This window comes from Mus pahari, chromosome 18 (genome assembly GCF_900095145.1).
Source record: "Mus pahari chromosome 18, PAHARI_EIJ_v1.1, whole genome shotgun sequence".
NCBI lineage: Eukaryota > Metazoa > Chordata > Mammalia > Rodentia > Muridae > Mus > Mus pahari.
The window spans coordinates 30,328,592-30,347,687 of NC_034607.1; the positions used below are offsets into that span (position 1 = coordinate 30,328,592).

The following is a 19,096-nucleotide window of genomic DNA, read 5'->3' on the forward strand; positions in this document are numbered from 1 at the left end:
GTGCTCTTACCCACTGAGCCATCTCACCAGCCCCATTTCTTCATTTTTAACCCTGCCTCTTTATGTTAAAACTATTTGATGGTATCAAGAACTATAGCAAGAAATATAAGTAGTGAGAAAAAATACTAGAAACATAAATGAAAGATGGACTACACAAAAGACAATATATTGTTATCAAAAACTATCAAAATAACAAAGAAGTCATACAAAATATATTGATAGAAAACAACTGAGATTTGTGACAAAATTTGTCATGAGAAAAAAATCAGGAAGAACCAAATTATCCATCATTAATGAAATACTGTAGATGAAAATATTTAGTATGACTTCAAAGAGACACTGTGAGTTTTTTGAAAATAGCCAGGAGCATTATCAAGAAGTATTCATTTCACAGTCTACTTTTCTATTATTGTAAGAAGGTTTCTAGGTATCTAAATGTATTTTTGTAAGAACAACAGGCCTTTCTTGTATTTTCCCAATATGTGTGCATGTGTTATGCGAGCATTCATGCCTGTGCGTGAACACATGTGTGTTACCTTTCTGAACTACAGATGTCTTCAATATTATCATCTCTATGGGTAATTTTAGGAAAAGTTATATGTATCACTTAATGCATGACTACCGTGTTTATGTAAATCACTTGATTTTTCTCATTAGATGTATTATATTGTTTCTTGGACTCTAAAATGCCAAAAAAAAAAAAAAAAAAAGGAGAAAAATTCTTTATCTCTTTTATGAAATTAGGAGTATTACTGTAACAACGAAAATAGAGAATTCTGGTTTGTCCTAGTGGTAAGGCCAGGAGCAACATCCAATTACGTGTTCCTGTAAGAGACACAGTATTCTAAAAACAAAGGTAACACCAACCCAATGAATAATATCAAAACTCAGATTTAATTCTTCAAGTTCTGTTACCTATGGAATGTTCAAAAGGTGCTACACATAGCTACAGAAGCTAGAAGCCTTACAGAGCGTCTACAGAAGCAGTTCTCTCCAACTGACACTTGATGGGAAAACAGGAAAGATGACATTACTCCTATTAGTTAGCTCACCTGTGAGGTGAGCTGTCAAGACAACTACAAAAAAATCTGGAATCGGTTATTCTGATATGGTTACCACGACTCAACAACTGCTTAAAGACTAGTTAATAACAGATTAGGCTTAGAAAAGGGTTAATTCATTCATATACCTAATTAACCACAAAGAGCAAAAGATCATGTTTTATGGGATTATCAATTCTGTAATAAACATCATTTACTTCTAAGTTTGAATACATAGTCTTTAGGGTATAAAATATCACACCATTCTCTGATTTTTGACCACTTATGATATCTTTTACCATATATCAAAAATCAGTGATCACAAATTCATGAATGCTGTTAAACCACAAATAGCTTTTGCCCTTTACATTGCTCCATTGGATGACCTACACTGGGAATACCAAAGGATTTTATCTTTTTATATTCATGAAAATATATGACATTTTAAAAGTATCACATGAAGGGTTACTGCTTTGTACTTCAAGTGTGTCTTGCATTAAAAGATACCAAACAAATCTTCATACAGTGAACGGTGTGAAGGTTCACAAAATACACTGCCAAACACTGTGCCAACTGCATCAACCACTTATAAGGAGTCTCTTAGTGGAAATAAGATAGAGGGGGCTGGAGAGATGGCTCAGGGGTTAAGAGCATAGACTGCTCTTTCAGAGATCCTGAATTCAATTCCTAGCACCCACATGGTGGCTCACATCTACCTGTAATGGGATCCAATGCCCTCTTCTGCTGTGTCTGAAGATATAGCTACAGTGTACTCATATACATAAAATAAATCTAGAAAAAGTCCTTATAAACTGTTCATTAAAAAAAAAAGAAGAAGAAGAAATAGGAATTGGCAAAATGGCTCAGTGGGTAGGAGCACTGACTGCTCTTCCAAAGGTCCTGAGTTCATAATCCCAGCAACCACATGGTGGCTCACAACCACCTATAATGAGATCTGATGCCCTTTTCTGGTATGTCAGAAGACAGTTACAGTATAATAATAAATAAATCTTTATGTATTTAAAAAAATAAGATATATTTTAGAAACAATAGACTATATATAATATATATATGTATATATATTATATATGTATATTGGGGAGGTGTATTCCACAGGTAATAGCACTTGAAGAACTGAATACAGAAAGCTGAATATTGGCATTATTTCATTAGGTTGATGTTACAATGCACATAAGATGTACAGAATAAGCATTATAAAGAGTACTGGGCAAAATGAAACTACAGTATTGACTCGCCGACTTATTAATACTTTCACCTTTAGTTCAAAATGTACTCTGTCTGCTTATAAAAAGTCTATTAGGAATAAGCATCTGTTTCAAACACATCTCACCACCTCCTGATGGACTGACCTATAGCATCTAGGCCTGTGTGAGCACCCTCTGGTGTTCACTATACCGGTTCCATTAAGGGCATACACAGAACATAACTGAGACACCACAAGGCAATGCAAGTGCACTGGAGTTATCAATGGAATACATGTGCTCAGTTGCTGACTAGGTAGTAAAAGACTATGCTTTATTAGATTTTATTTCACCAAAAATGAATATTGGACTAATATCGACTGATTTAGTTAACTAAGAAAAAAATACTAATTTTTCTGAAAATGGGTGGCTTTAAAATTAGTAGAAGACATAAATATTTACAGTACATTTTCATTTTTTCCCTGAAAAGCTGTTACTAAAGAATTAGTAAAATAATTTTATCTTTATGAAAAATTATATTGGTTGTATTTATTCAATTGCCAGTATCAATATAAACTGGTAGGTAAAATTTTGCAAAGTTGGTATGGTAAAGTTTGAATTCAGTAACCCCCATACTTAACTAGTAATTGGTTTAGATTACTGGTCAGTTACTATATATCCCATAAGAATATAACTTTTCTAAGCTGGCATCGAGTTACAGGCACTGCTAGAGGTGAAGGAAATCAGAAGAACAAAGCAAAGGCCTCACTTCAGAGTCTACACACACAGTTCACAGTCGGGAGGTAAAACATTCAAGGGACCAACAGACTCCATCTGCCATGGATGGAATATGCTTAGCCCAGAGAATGGCACTGTTGGGAGGTGTGGGCTTTAATACCCATGTCCTAGCTGCCTGGGAGCCAGTATTCTGCTAGCAGTCTTCAGACGAAGATGTCAAACTCGCACCTCTTCCTGTGCCATACCTGCCCTGGACACTGCCATGCTCCCACCTTGATGATACTAGACTGAACCTCTGAACCTGTAAGCCAGCCCCAATTAAATGTTGTCCTTGTAAGAGTTGCCTTGATCAAGGTATCTGTTCATAGCAGCTATACCCTAACTAAGTAAGACACCATCTAAACTCCTCAACAGCTAACGTGAAAACTCTTAAGAAGGGTACACTAAAAGTTAGGTTTGACAACAATATGAACTAACCAGTCCCCCCTGAGTTTGTGTCTCTAGCTGCATATGTAGCAGAAGATGGCCTAATCAGCCATCATTGGGTAGAGAGGCCCCTTGGTCTTGCAAACTTTATATGACCCAGCACAAGGCAAGGCCTGGGCCAAGTAGTGGGAGTGGGTGGGTAGGGGAGCAGAGGTGGGGGGAAGGGTATAGGAAACTTTCGGGATAGCATTTGAAATGTAAATAAAGAAAATAATAATAATAATAATAATAATAAATAATTAATTAATTAATTAATTAATTAAAAAGTTAGGTTTGAGTCGTCCTCAAATTAAGCTTCAAGAACACAGTTTCCTTAGTCTGTTAAATTTTAACCCTCTTAAACATTAAATTATTCATTAAAATATCACTTTACAAAGCATTAATGATCTTAAGATTTTGATCACAATCAAGAAAAACTACACTGATTATTATTCTGATACATTGTCAGCTGTAACAAACAAGAAGACATAATAAACTCTGAGGTAGTGGCTGTCTGGGTCTTAATACCCACATGCAGAAGACAGGAACATGGAAGAATGTAATGCAATGATAATACTTAAATCAGTGGTTTAAATGCAGGCTTCTTAAGATAATCTTAATATGCATGCCATTTTATGCCAATAAAATTTTAAAAATTAGAAAACATGACAGGAGGCGGTGGTGCGCACCTTTAATCCCAGTATTCCAGAGGCAGAGGCAGGTGCATGGAGTTCAAGGTCAGCCTGGTCTACACAGTGAGTTCCAGGACAGCCAGGGCTACACAGAGAAACTCTGTATCAAAAAAGAAAAAAAAAAACACAAATAAATAAAAGAAAAATTAGAATACATCTAACTCATATAAGTTCCTCTAAGTCAAAATGGACCCAAACACAAAATATCACTAAGAAGTTCAATATTTAATTCTGAAATTCTTAAGTACATAACAAATTTATACTTAATAAACAATGTCAATTAATGGGGAGATCATAACTTTTGTTTGTATTCTACATGCGTAAAGAATTTGATGTGTAAATACATCAAAGCAAGAAATAAACTTCAAGGATGAATAGAGAACAAACCACAGGCAAGGGTTCCTTTCTAAGGCAATGAGGGACTAAGACTGCTCTTCTAACTGAAAAAACAAACAATTTCAAGCAAACACCCTTTCTACAACTTGATGACAAAGGTCAAAACCATCTCTAGAGCCTAAAATGCAGTGCATATAATCCTTATCTACGTGTGGAGGAGGAGAGCCAGGTGCGGCCAGCACTGAACCGGGAGGCCTGGAACTCCACATCAAGTGCCCATCTGCTGCACGGCACAGTGGGGAAGCTCCCGGCTTGGGTAAGATCTCTATATTCACTTACAACTAATGTGACGAGGACTGGTCAGTCTATAATAAAGTGTAAAATTTTAGGTGCACGTATGTTTTATGTTACTAGGTGACGCAGCACTCCAAAATTCGTTATGAGGGGATGTACTCTGTGCTAGACCTTATTAGTATACAGGGCTGTCCACCATTACAATTGCAGAATGACCTGATTAAAATTACAGTAGGTGCTTCAGAACGGAGCTGTGAGTTCAGAGCCCAGGCCCACTGTACTGAGACTTGTTTAACAGTGAATGCTATTGCTAAGCACACAGTGACAAACTGAGCAGCTACAACAGTATACCTTCACTGTGTTATTCAGCAGAAAATGACTTCTATATATGTCTGAGTAATAGAAATAAAACATTTAAACACTAAAATTGCCCAAGAAGTAGGAAGTAAAGACCTCTGCACTGCACTTAAGCTTCCATTCTGACTTGCAATTCACTGCACATCAAAGAAAATCAACTTGCCTGCCACAGAAGGACTACTCCCTTCCGTGATCAGGCAGCTGTTGAGGACAGAGAGAGAAGCCTATTCTCCACAGCCTTTACCTTGTTTGATCACTGGTTACTTTTGATCTGACACTGCCCTCTCTCTAGTAATGACTTCCCCCTCATAGACCCTACCTCACATCTGTCACAAAGAATAAAGGGTATCAAACTGAGACCTGACAACGCCTATGGGCCATGCGATGTGCTGCCAACAGAATGTGCCCCGGCTCCCACAATTTCCAATTCAGTGTCTTTTGTTCTGATAGGTACAGGGTTAGGGTACCAGTGAGAGCAGAAAGGATTATGAGCCAACTGTGAACCCAAGCCTTCTTGAATATGTATCTTTTATCTTTGATTCTTCATCATCCTAACTGCTGCAAACTTCATGGTGGTTACTATGAAATGCATATTCAACAAGTGCAAAAGAAAGTTTGTTTAAATCCCTTTCCTTGACAAAACAAAGGATACAACGTATTGTATTTCAACTCTAAACCTTAAAGGAAAATGTTTCAAACCCTTATGTGAACTTAAGACAGCTGCCAACACCACTATTGTAGCAAACGAAATCACCCAACCTTTAGAATTTTGGGTGCATGTTAGTAAGCAGATGAAATCACCCAATTTTTAGGATTTAAGTTCATGCCTTCATGGCCAAAACCCAGAAAAACAGCCTAAAACAATGCATACGTTCACAGTGGAAAATCGATCAACTATTAAAATACACATTCTCACACTAATTTGGTGTGAGACTAGATAAGGCTGAAAATCAATTCCAGGATCTTATTTAAATAATGCCCTGATTATATTATCTTTGACATTACTAGTAATCATCTCTCTAAAATAAGCAGTAGGAAAAAAGCATCATTTTTTATCACATTTTACTGAGAATGTTTCAACCTCCATTAAAACATTTTATAAATTCTTAAACAGAAATATTTCTCTCTCTAACACATACACACACTAACAGAATATTATAGGTACACACTACAGGGCAGTTTAGGAAGTATACGGATACTCTTAACTGTCTCAAAGTTATAATGCCATCCTTTTCTTTCTTTATGCAGAAATAAGAGCTTTTCTTACCTTTAAAAAAGTGGGGAAAACCAAGGCCATTAAGCTGCAGGGAAAGTTAATGTGAATGTGATCTAGCACGGTAATGAACACAAATGAGTAGTTAGCACTGCACGCACACACACACACACACACACACACACACACACACACAGTGAAGAATCTCAGACCTGTGGAGAAGCAGCGAAGAGCTTGTAAGTTGGATCTGACAGGAAGAAAAAGTTAACTTGTCCAACAGATGAAGATAAATGCATTCACAGAAAAGGGAAGGAACCCAAGTCTAAAAAGTTAGCTGAATAAATTAGGAAACTGCATCATTATTATATTATAACAATCTAAAAACCTTATAATTCAAAGGCATTAGTAAAATGTGATCATTTTCACTAGACCTTAAAATATGAAAAGGATAGCTTACACACTTGGAACTAGCCAGTAAAAAGCTATGCAAACACTATCTCTTCTCAATGGAACTTAAAGGATAAACAGTAGAATGTGCGAAAATCAATAACTTCTCAAGTATTTTCTCACCAAGTTATCCAAACGTCATTTTATCATCAAAATAAAAATTCTACACAAAATTCCCATTTATGTGTTGTTTGGTTTATTCAGTCCCTAATAATTGGTTCTATATAACTATTAAAGCACATAAGGGCAGAAAATCATAATAGAGTTTTGAAATTATAAAGGAGCTACATGGTACAGAAGTGAAGGGAGCTGGCCACTTTGCCACACAGGCCCCAGTTTCAATTCCCAGCACCCACATGGAGGCTCACAACCATCATTACTTCCTATACTGACCTCACATACCAGGCATGCACTAGGTTACAGACATGCATGCAAGCAACACACATGTTCACACCTGCATGCACAAAGGCACAACTGATCTAAAAATAACTTTTTTCTGACTCAGATAAAGTAGTATGTCAAGGTAGTTATAATTTGAGTTTCCCTATTATCTAGGAAAATTGAATATTTTTAAAAATAGTCACTGACTTTTTGTGTTTCTCCTTTAGAAATCTGTTCATCAGTTCATATGTTGATAGGCAGTTTATTTTATGGTATTTAATTTTTTCAATTCTTTGTAAATTCTGGATCTTAGCTAGCAAAGAGTCTTTCCCTTTCTGTGGGTGTCTCTGCTGACTGTTTCCGACTGTACTGGCAAGAGTCCCATCCACTGACACCTGAGTGACCGCTGTGCTTCTCAGTTCTGTGCAGAAACTTCTTGCCTACCTGGATGTCTTCATGAGCACTCCTTGTGTTTTGTCTGCTTAGTTTCAGTGCTTAGGACTTTAAATTAAAGCCTTTGATCCATTCTCAATTCCTATTTACACAAAGTGACAGTGTGAGTGCGAACTCGTTTTCTGCAGGTAGATAGCTAATTTTGCCAGCATCATTTGTTGAATAAGTAATCTTTTCCACTGCAAGTTTTTACCACCTTTGTCAAAAATCGAGGTGGGCAGTACATCTGTTGGTTTATATCCAGATCATCTGTTCTGATCCATCTGACTGCCTGCCTGTTTTTGTGTCTATACTATAGTTCTATAATGTAAATATTCTTAATTCTTAGGACTGCTTTGGCTGTATGTGGCCTTCTGAGAGTCCTTGTTAATAATTCCTAGATTATTTTTAAATCTAGATCTGTGAAATAGGACACCAGATCTTTAATGTGCATTGCTAACTAGTTTCATGTCAACTTGACACATGCCAGAGTCATGTAAGAAGAGAGAACCTCAACTGGGAAAAACGCCCGCAAAGACTGGGCTAGAGGCAAGCCAGTAGGGCAGGTTTTTAATCCGTGATTGATGTAGGAGGGTGCAGCCCACTGTGGGTGGGCCCACTCCATGGCTGGTGTCTCCTGGGTTCTATGAAAAAGCAGGCTGATCAAGCAAGGGGGAACAAGGCCGGAAGCAGCACTCTCCATGGCCTCTGCTTCTGCTCCTGCCTCCAGGTTCCTGCCCTGTGTGGGTTCCTGTCCTGACTTCCTTCCATGATCAACTGTGATGTGGAAGTGTGAGCCAAATAAACCTTTGTCCCACAAGCTGCTTTGGTCATGATGTTTCATCACATCAACAGAAACCTGGCTTAGACATATGTATTCCATTAAATATGTAAATAATTTTGGTGTTGTGGCTATTTTCACACTATTAATTCTGCCAATCTAGAAACAATTGAAGGTCTTGCCATTCTCTGGAACAGTCTCTCATCTCTTATTCAGCGTTTTCAAGTTTTTATAACAGAGGCCTTTCTCTTCTCCGGCTGAGAATGTTTCTAGGTGTGTTGTCGGTGGTTTATTCTTTGTTGTTGTTGTTGTTTGTTGTTGTTGTTGTTATTGTTGTTGTTGTTAAGCTATTATAAAAGATACAGCTTTCCTAATTCTTTCTCTAAGAGCACATTGTCAGTATAAATGAAGGATACTACATGTTTACACTGATGCTATACCCTACAACTTTATATAAGTGTTCACTGGATCTAAGAATTTTCCAGCAAGATGTATTAAGACCTCTTAAGTACAAATTCCTATTATCTGCAAATACTGACAGAGTGGCGCTTCCTTCCTTTGTTTGCCCCACCTTTACAGGTAAAATACTCCAAGCTCTGGGCTAAGTACGAGGGAGGGGTGGGCCTCCGTGTCTCACTCCTGACGTCCTTGGAGATGCTACGGTATGGTGATAATATGAGGCTAGCTGCAGATTTGTTGTAAGCAGCCTTTACTACATACATTCATCATAATTTTGAGGTCTGTTCCATCTATTCCTAACACCTGTTTTATAATAAAGGCAAGCTGAATTCTGTCAGATGCTTTTCAGTATCAATCTGGTGGCTTTGTGGAAGTTTACATATATTGATCCAATCTTGCCCCTTCAAGATGAAGCCCACTTAGTCATAACATATGACATTCTTACTGTGTTCCTGAATTTGGTTTGCAACTATTCTGTTCTGAGACATGCACATCTAGGTTTATTGGTGCTTTATTCACTACAGAAAGGAAATGGAAACAACCTAGAAGCCTGAATGAATAATGACAATCTGACAATACATAAAAGGCAGTATTATTCAGCTCTCAAAGAAAAGGAAAACCAGGAAACTTGCAGAAAGTGAGTGGCATTACAATCTATAATATTAATAAGGTCAACTAACCTCGGAAAAGAAAAAAGATCCCAGGTGCCCTTCATATATAGGTCTTAGCCTATAATGTTAAACATACATAAATGTAAACAGTTGTAATTACGGGTTTAATATAACATATATTAAGGAGAATAAATATGAACAATAATATTAAGTAAAGTTAATCTCAAAAGGAAAAAAAAATCACATGTTCCTCTTATATGCAGATCTTAGCCTGGAAGGTATACATACACATAAACAGCTATAATTATGGGTGTAATATGATATGTATTAAAGAGAATAAACAGGGTAATATTGGATGATGATGGTGACAGGCAGTATGCAGACGAAAGAACATAGGAATCATAAGAGAAGATAGAAAGCTAGTTGTTTTTCTCCTTTCAACTCGGCTGTGGTCTTTCTTGTTTGTGGTAGGTAAGTCCATAAGATGAAATTGATAGGATGTTTATACACTTCAGTTAAACCTAGACTCCAGAGTGACTGAAGACATCCATGACGGCAGGATGATTATTCCAACTGTGCACAATAAACCAGTTACACTTCAATAATGGAAAGACTGGGACTGAGCAAGTGTTTGTTTGAATGGTTGCCTAAACCTATATGTACATTGATTTTATTTATAAATTCATTACAATAAAGTAACTTTTATTTTAAATAGCAAACATTGAAAATGGAGGCAACGTAGACAACCCGCACAGCACGAGTGCGTGCATCTGCATCACCAGAGCAAGAAGCAGGAGCGCCTCCCACACAGGGTAACATGGGAACTTAGCTTGTACAGCTTCTGGCAGAAGATCAGTTATGTCAAAAGCCCAAGTATTGTAAGCCAGTCACAGTGGTGCTTCTTTTAAATAATGATAATAAAATAATAGAAAACTGTAAACTGTGAATTTGTAACACAAATTAAAACATAGTCTGTAAACTACATCCAGAGAGGTAAATTTAAAGGAGAGCGGAAAGGAACCAGGGGCAGAAAAAGAGAAGAAGCAATTTTCCAATTCTTCTGTCTTCAGGCCTAATCACTAAAATAATAATGAAATTAAGTCTCACATAACCTACAAACCTTAGCACCTCATTACTGTGAATAAAGAAAAACATGAGCCAAAACTTCCCCCCAGATCCAAATACTACATCTCATTTGCTGACTGGCAAGCTGGAAGGTAGTTGAGGGAAACAAGTCCTCATAAATGACAGGCTTAATGTACTCCCAGCATCCCTCTGGCACCCAGCCTTATAAATTTCTATTTGCCAAGCCTAATGATGTGATTCGCTATCTTAACACACTATCTCCCGGTGCCAGCACTCCAGCACAAAGCCAAGCCAGCACTTTCACTCTTGGAGCAGAGAGATAATGTGATTTGCTCACATATTTCTAATTTCTTAAAATATGCAATCCTAAGAACATAAAACATTTTAAATTACACGCTCAGAAACAAGAAGAGACACAAGTGGGAGACCTCCGCCAACTACAAGTTACCTCATTAACTGAAAAGTACAAACTCAAGGGAGGCGTCTAAAATCACACACACACACACACACACACACACACACACACACACACACACACACGCCACTTTAGAAAAAGAATATAGGAATAGTGTTTGCGTGTCCTGTTCCGGGCATCGTCACCCTGCATTTTCCACACTGAGTGTCTGCATCAGGCCTCCAACACCAAGCTCCCAGACTTGGAGTCTCTGGGCTTCTGCGGGCATCTGGGTTTCCCTGTCACCAGCTGATGAGTCCCTTGAGTTTATAAACTAATTTGAATATTACTAAACAAATAGAATTAGGCAAGTAAATCTGCAGGGAAAAAAAATAATGCACTACCAAGAAAAGTTATTGAGATATTATCCAAGTTGTATGCCTGCCCTCCATACAACGCATACATTCATTCTTGTTTTCCTGTGCATTTAAAATGATAGAATAAATGCATTTATGTTAACAAGTTATCTGGTACATAAAAAATACTCTTAGAGAAAGATATCAATAAATTAAAAAGAATGACAAGACCTAACAAAGACCATACGAGTAAAACTGTACTCTTAGATTGGAATTATTCTGTAATTTCTACTTTTACTCTTACAAATAGTATTTCAACAAAATAAAGCCAATTTATTAACAGAATATACTAGTCAGCATAACTCTGGCCAGCATTCTATCGTCCATTTGGTTAGAGCGACATGTGTTGAACCATTCTAACCCTCTCCAACCTCCCTGACCAACCTGCCCGGGAAGAAGGAGCACAAAAATTACATCATAGGCGAGGCAACTCAGTTTTTAAAAAGTTACTGGCTTTTTTACCTAGAAACTATTAATTTTGCATCATTACACTAAAAAGCTATTACTTACTTGTTCAAGTGTATCTTGTTTTTAAAAGTACATTCCCAGAGTGTTTAAAGAAATACAGTTCAATAGTATGTTCAAGTCAGAAGTAACCCATATACCACTAAAGCAGTATTGACTCCATCTCTTTTCATAGATACACTTACAAAGAGAACGATAAAAGGGTGACTAGACAATCCCCGCCCTCGGGTGAAATGACAGGCCATGAGCAGGAAGCACAGTCAAGCCATTTCAATCAAGGAGTGACCGGGCCTTAGTAAAGTAAGCTGGAACTAAGGCTGTCTCAGTGCCCTTGACTATCCATCCCTGCAGAAGTGCCTCCAGGTGCAAGGCCGACTGACACACGGAGTCTATGCAATACTGCCTGAGACAACAAAATACTAGACACAATGTATGTGCCTTCAAGTAGCAATGAACAAACAGAAGACACAGCACAGGGCACCAGCACATAACAATGAATTACACAGTCACCGTGGCTACACCCCAACGATTAAGCTGAGCACCAAGGACAGACTGAACACATGCTGCGAGATCAGATACTTAGCCTTATGACAACAGAGATAAATTACATGAAGACAAACACCATCTTATCCACGTGGACACTAAAATACTTCTTAGAAACCCTCGGTCATCAATACAGCTGCCTCTGGAAGCAGACAATGGGAGCAAACACTGTGAAGCAGTGGAGACTTAAGTTGGCTTGCTTTACTACTTCAAAGAGCAACAGAAAGTGTAACAGAATTTTGCCAATTCCGTTGTGGTGAGCACAGATCTACTACTCTTTGGTATTTTGTATCCCCCCTCCCCCCCTCCCTCCCTTCCTTCCTCCATCCACCCTCTCTTTCCCCTCCTGTCAGCCATGGGTTGATACGGCACTAAAGCTGTACAATAGTCTCCTGGACTTCTAAGCCTCCAGGACCATGTGCCAGATAAACCTCTGCTTTGACAAATTTCTAAGCCATGGGTATTCTATAACAGCAAAAGAAAATGGACTAAGACCATGCTCTCGCTAGACGTAGCTTTAAAAATAGCTCCCTGGCAAACTGTGCACAAAAGGGACTGAAAGAGGNAAGTGTGGGACAAGCCTGACCCTCACTACACCTCAATTCTGCAAACCTGTTTGAGAGTCTACATGGGGTTTACAGACAATGCAGAACNCATCCATGGAAGTACCTGTCACACTCAAAAATGAGAGAAACACAAGCTCACTCTTTTTAAAGGACTACAAAAAGTNGTCCTCAATTTTTTGACTCTAAATGTCAAATAGTGGCAATTTTCCATACAATAAGCTTCTAATAAACAAAGATATCCCTCTCATATTCTAAATTTTATTCTACTTAAGTTGGAACCACAAATAAGAATATTCACATTCTCTTGCTGCTTCACATACAAAGGCAATTTCATGGTAGTGGTCTTCAGGCAATTAGTATTCCATATGGCAGGAAAAAGTAAGTCTCCCCACTAATACCACCTAAAAGAAAATAACNTTAAANGAGGCTTCACAGCAGCAGAAACTGTAAGAATATACATCTTTATAGTTGCATCAAGGATGGAAAAGCCCTGTCAGTGAGACATGTACCAAGACAATGCTGCCACCTAAAGGCCAACGCCTAACATGAACGATACCTGCACTGGCAACTACGGGAAGCCACGAAACCGATTCACCGTGGTAATTCCCGACTACACAGGCAAGCAGGAGCTCTACCAGTGTTTTAGAGAAGATTCNATTTATTAAGAGAAATAACAAAGTTCATCTGAGTACTGGTCAAAGTGCAGGTCAAACTCTGCTGGCATCTTTTATGAGACAGAATTCTTTCTTGAATATCTCTATTAGTAGCTAATAAAATCAGCAAATGACCAATATACTTCTCAAAGCAAAAACAGTTGACTACTTATATATTCCATGTATTACATAAATGTTTAAGTTCTATGGAAAGTTATCTATCAGGAATTCAATCGTCCAACAGAGCTCAACATGTTCTGAATTTCCTTCTAAGAACCTTAATGAGAAATACATTGGCTTCTCTTTAAGGTTTATCGGGACACCTTAAATCCCTCATGAAATAAAAACCAAATCCGGANCTGATTCTCTCTGGATTTAAGTATATGCCACATATTCAATATAACACAGCATGGACAAAGGCAGCGAGAAAATAAAACATATCCTCCCAACATGGACAGCACCACCTTTGAAAAGCCATTAGCTAAATCCTACAGGGACAGCCATGCATAGAAGTCTCTGTGCTTACATGAACACAAGTGCCAGTCAAACCAACAAAGATACTACTAAAAATTAGAACATCTCTAAGATAGGATGAACAGCCTTTCATTTATGTTGTGTATCAGAGGNACCAAAGCTTATTAATTAATTAATCTGTGATAAAGTATGGACTACCTTAGGTTTCTAGTGAATCTTATGAGTCAGTGTGCACTGAGTAATTTGAGAGTATTTATTATGCCACTTAATCTTCAACTGTAAGGCAAATATTAGAAAAGTGAGGTTTCACCAGGTTTCATGACCTTCATTCAGTAATTTTCTCAAGGTTCCAATGAAAGTGAGAAACAAAATGTCAGTCTATCTGACCCAGAAACCTCTCTATAAGCCCATACACTCTCAAATGACTATATTCACAGTAGCTTTAAAGAGGATTTTGAGGCACTCTTTACTGTGTATTTTCGAGGTAAAAGCATATTTTGCGGCAATAAAAGCACAATTTTAATTCACAGTGTTTCAATTTTTAAATCATTTCAAAAAGTGTCCTCCCTTCCACAACTGGAGTTTGTACATGTATGGATTTTTTGGTGTTTTGGTTTGGTTTGTTTTTTTCTGGTTTTTTGAGACAGGGTTTTTCTGTGTAGCCCTGGCTGTCCTGGAACTCACTCTGTAGACCAGGACAGCCTCAAACTCAGAAATCTGCCTGCCTCTGCCTCCCAAGTACTGTGATTAAAGTCATTCGCCACCATGCCTGGCACATGATGTATGTTTGGGGTTTTTGTTTGTTTGTTTTTAACATTTCAAAAACGAATGCACCCTTCTTGTGGACTAACATTCATGGGACCAGAAACACCAAGGAAGTTGCCAAAGGAAGTAGGCAGCCAACAATTCTCCACATTTGTGATGCCCATGAGCCACATCAATGCTAGCATGGCATGGTAACCCTAGGGGGCAGTAGTGGCACACATACGCTGGTGGTAACAACAGATCTCTAACTGGATTTAAAACCTGATCAATAAGAAGGAGACCAACCAACAGAAACCTAGCTAACTATTCACTCAAGTGAATTCACGGTTATCGGAGGAGAATCTACAACCACTAATTTACTAAACCATCATAATCCCTAACAACAATCTATAAACACTCCTCCTCAGACCCACAGGTAAGTGTAGTCTTCACACCTCATCAAGGAACCCGCTCCTTGCAATAGAGAGATAACAGCACAGAAAAAACCACAACCAATCAAAAGGCAATTGTGAACCCCGAGATTGTCTCCTAGTAACATCAGAAGCTAGACCCATAGAATCTTACAATCGTGACTGCCCAAACATAGGCTAAACAATGATAACACCAACACACATGCCAAACTGGCACAGGAAAATCCAGGAGGCCTCAACTCTACACAAAGAACCTCAGAGAACAGAGGAAGGCCGGGAGAGGAAGAGGGGGTCCACACCAACTGGCTGTCCTGTACCAAGAGGCCAGCCCTGAAACACACATTCAGATAACTACACAAACTGACAAGTTATACTTGGAAATATACAGTAGCCACTAGTGAAAAGACGTGTTGAGTTTAGAGAGTGGAGACGGGCATACAGGAGGGCTTGGACAGGGGAACAGGAAGGAAGAAATACTATATTATTACCTATTTTTTTTTTAATTTCAAAAGTTTTAAAACTGAAAAGAGCAAGAAAAATGTCTCCATTTTGAGATGCAAGTTTAAAAGTGAGTCTTTTTTATAAATACACTATTCCGACATTGGAAATTCCCGCCAGCTCCTCCCAGCGACAAAATTTCCTGGTAATTGATATACTATCCCTATCAGTAAAAATTAAAATGGCTTTGAATTTCATTTAGATACAAGCTACAGCATAGGTGAACCTAAAAAGACATGAAAGATCAGTACAATGTGATTCCACTTCTACTAAAACATATAAAATAGACTAGCTCACAAAAAAAAACAGGATATAAATTAGCAGCTACCATGTGCTAGGGAAAGGGAAACTGGAAGCGATGGCTAAAGAGAAGAGTCTAAGCTGATAAAGAAAATGTTATATAATTAGATCTTGGTGATGACTGCATAGCTTTATGGATATAATAAAAACCAATAAACTTTATGTAATTATATCTCAACAAGAAAAAAAAACTGAGCCATACATTAACCCATTGTGAGACACGTATGCATGTGCTCAAAATATAAAACTCAAATAATTATTGAGATTTTTTTTGCCTGCATTTACTAGCTTATCTTTTAACCATTCTAAGTAAAAAGCAGTATTTGTAAATATACACATTTCTGAGCATTAAAATATTCTTAATCTAGAATTATCGTAATTCCTACACACACCACGGGAACTCCAACAATGAACAGATTTAGCTAACAAATCTTATCTGTTCCTAGGCCTGAGTTAGATTCGCTGTCAGAACTCTTTAAATACACAGCAGCAGCAAACACTAAGGAAGGTTTTAAAACCCCAGCACCACACGCGAGCAGCTCTTCTCTTATGGGACCAGACTAGGAAACAATCGGGCAGCTTCTGCGTTTCCATGAGCAGTGTTTGCCACTTGATAACCAGGAGACCACTTGCTGACAGAGTAAAAGGAATTCGAACGGTAGTTAGGAACAAACTGAACAGCACGGACAAAGACAAGTACTTACTAATTTGTTTTCCTGCATGTATATCCTCTGTAACTTCAGGCAGCTCTTAGCTATGACAATCATGCCTTCATCTGAGATCTTGTAACACTGGCCAAAATGAATGTCTTTGAGTTCTCTGCATTTTGAGCCCAGCTGTAAACAAAGAGATTTGGCTCAATGCTTGGAAAATAACAAAGGCAACATATTTCTAGTGAGATTTTCGTGCAATATTTTAAAGAAGCCACACCAAAGATAAAGAATGACTTACTTTTAAAATAACAGGAAGTAACAAAGGTGACTGAAAACTTAAAACAGTATTTTAGAAACCATCTGCCCTCTAACATACCTATTTCAATTGTACCACACAACACCAGCATACACAGACTTAACAGTTTTAAGTTCAAACTTTTATTTAAGTCTTAATAGTCTATGTAGACTAGGGATGGGGGGACCTAAATATAGAAATGACGGCATAATCATACAAATCAGTACTGCACAGCCACTAAGTTCTAGAATATCAGAAAAGTAGAAATATGAAAATGAATACATACTTTCATAGCAAAATGGGTATATATGCGTAGGTGAACAGGCAGGTATGCAGAGAGACTGACATGCAGTCTGACATGTAGACGATTGGCTTTCGTGACTGCAGAGAGCTCCATCCCTCTGACTGCCTTTTCATTAACTGAGTCTTGAAATCAGCACACAGTACCGCTTCATTGTGTGATTCCCAAGCAAATTAGTTTTGGTTGAGTCTCCTCTCAACTCGTGTCCCTTCGTCTTCTGCTGCTTCGGGTGTGTTTTCATGTCCCGTGGTTCCTCTTGTCCTCGGGTCTTCATCCGAAAGATTGTTCTCTCATGTGCTCTCTCATTCTGTGTGTCTCTCTCTGTCTCTCTCAATCTCTCTGTCTCTCTCTCATTTTTATTTTCTCAATCTTTGCCCATAATCCTTTACCTCCACGTGTGTGTGTGTGTGTGTGTGTGTGTGTGTGTGTGTGTGTGTGTACTAAAAGCTGAAATCCACATATGAGACTGAACATGCAGTCTATCTTTCTGTGTCTGGGTCAATTTGCTTAGAAGAATAATTTACAGATCCATGTACTGTTCCTAAAAATTCCATGATTTTTCTTTACAACTAAGCAAGATTCCATGGCATGTATCATATTTTAATATCCGGAGCCAACATCTACTAGCAGACATCCAGACTGATTTCATACCCTTGCTACAGTGAATAAAGCAGCAGTAGACATGAATGCCCAAGTATCTCTGCAGTAGGAGGTAGACATAGGAGTAGATGCTCAGAAACAGTATCACTAGGTTAAATGGCAGACTGATTTTTATCCCCCTGTAAAACCTCTATACTCACTTAAAAAAAAAAAAAAAAGGCTACACTTGCTTACACTCCCATGAGCAAGGGCCAAGGCTCCTCTTTCCCCACATCCTTGCCATGATCTACTGTCAACACTTGTGATGACAGCTCTTCTCGCTCAGGTGACATGGAACCTTGAAGGTATTTTCATTTGCCTTTCCCTGACGGCTAGGGCTGCTGAACACGTCTGTAAATACTTAATGGCTATTTGCGTGTATTCTGGGAACTGTTGTTCTTTAGCTTACTTCTTTTCATTTTTAGGGAGTATTTAATATTTTTGTAGTCCCTCGTAAATTCTAAATATTAGCTTTTGCCTCAAGTATAGTTGGCAAAGCCTGGCTCCTCCTTTGCAAGCCGCCTGGTCACCCTGCTGACAGTGTTAGTGTCCTACAGTCCCATTTGTTAATCCTTGGGGTTATTTCCTATTCAGAACATCCCTAGCTCCACTCTTATCTTTAAGAGTGGTCCCTGGTTCTGGTTTTGGTTTCACATTAAGGTTTTTGATCCAGTTTGGATTGATTTTTGTGCAGTGTGAAAGACAGGGATCCTAATTTCACTGTTCTGTCGAATAGTCCCCCACAGGCTCTACGATGTGTTTGACACATGGGTCAAACATTAGGTGGTTGGAGCTCTGTGGGTTATGTCAGGGTCCTTCACCCTGACCCACTCATCTACATACCTTATTTTTCTGAAAGTATTTTGTGATCTTAACACTATAGTTCAGTAGTAGAATTTTGAGACGAAGTATTAGAATACCTCCAACTGTGTTCTTTCTCCTTATGAATTCTTTGGCTATTACTGGTTTTACGTTTCCATATGATTTTGGGGGGGGGGGTGTTGTGTTTTCTACTTCAGTAAAGACTATCATTGGAATTTTGATGGAGCATGTATTAAATCTGTATACTAATTTTGATAATACCGTCATTTTCATAACTTAATATTGCCAATCCAGGAAAATCCTGCCATTGTCTGATATCTTCTTTGGTTTCTTTTTTCAGTGTCTTCAAATTTCCTTTTTTTTTTTTT

General features: G+C 38.2%; 1 protein-coding gene across 1 annotated transcript in view; it reads right to left on the bottom strand.

The window, feature by feature from the left end:
- Fbxl17 (F-box and leucine rich repeat protein 17) overlaps positions 1 to 19,096 on the bottom strand; it is a 426,850-nt gene that overhangs the window by 379,215 nt on the left and 28,539 nt on the right. Inside the window, exon 4 of the mRNA XM_021217959.2 lies at positions 16,723 to 16,854. Within this exon, the coding sequence (XP_021073618.1) occupies positions 16,723 to 16,854 (132 nt within the window). The remainder of the gene's footprint in view (positions 1 to 16,722; positions 16,855 to 19,096) is intronic.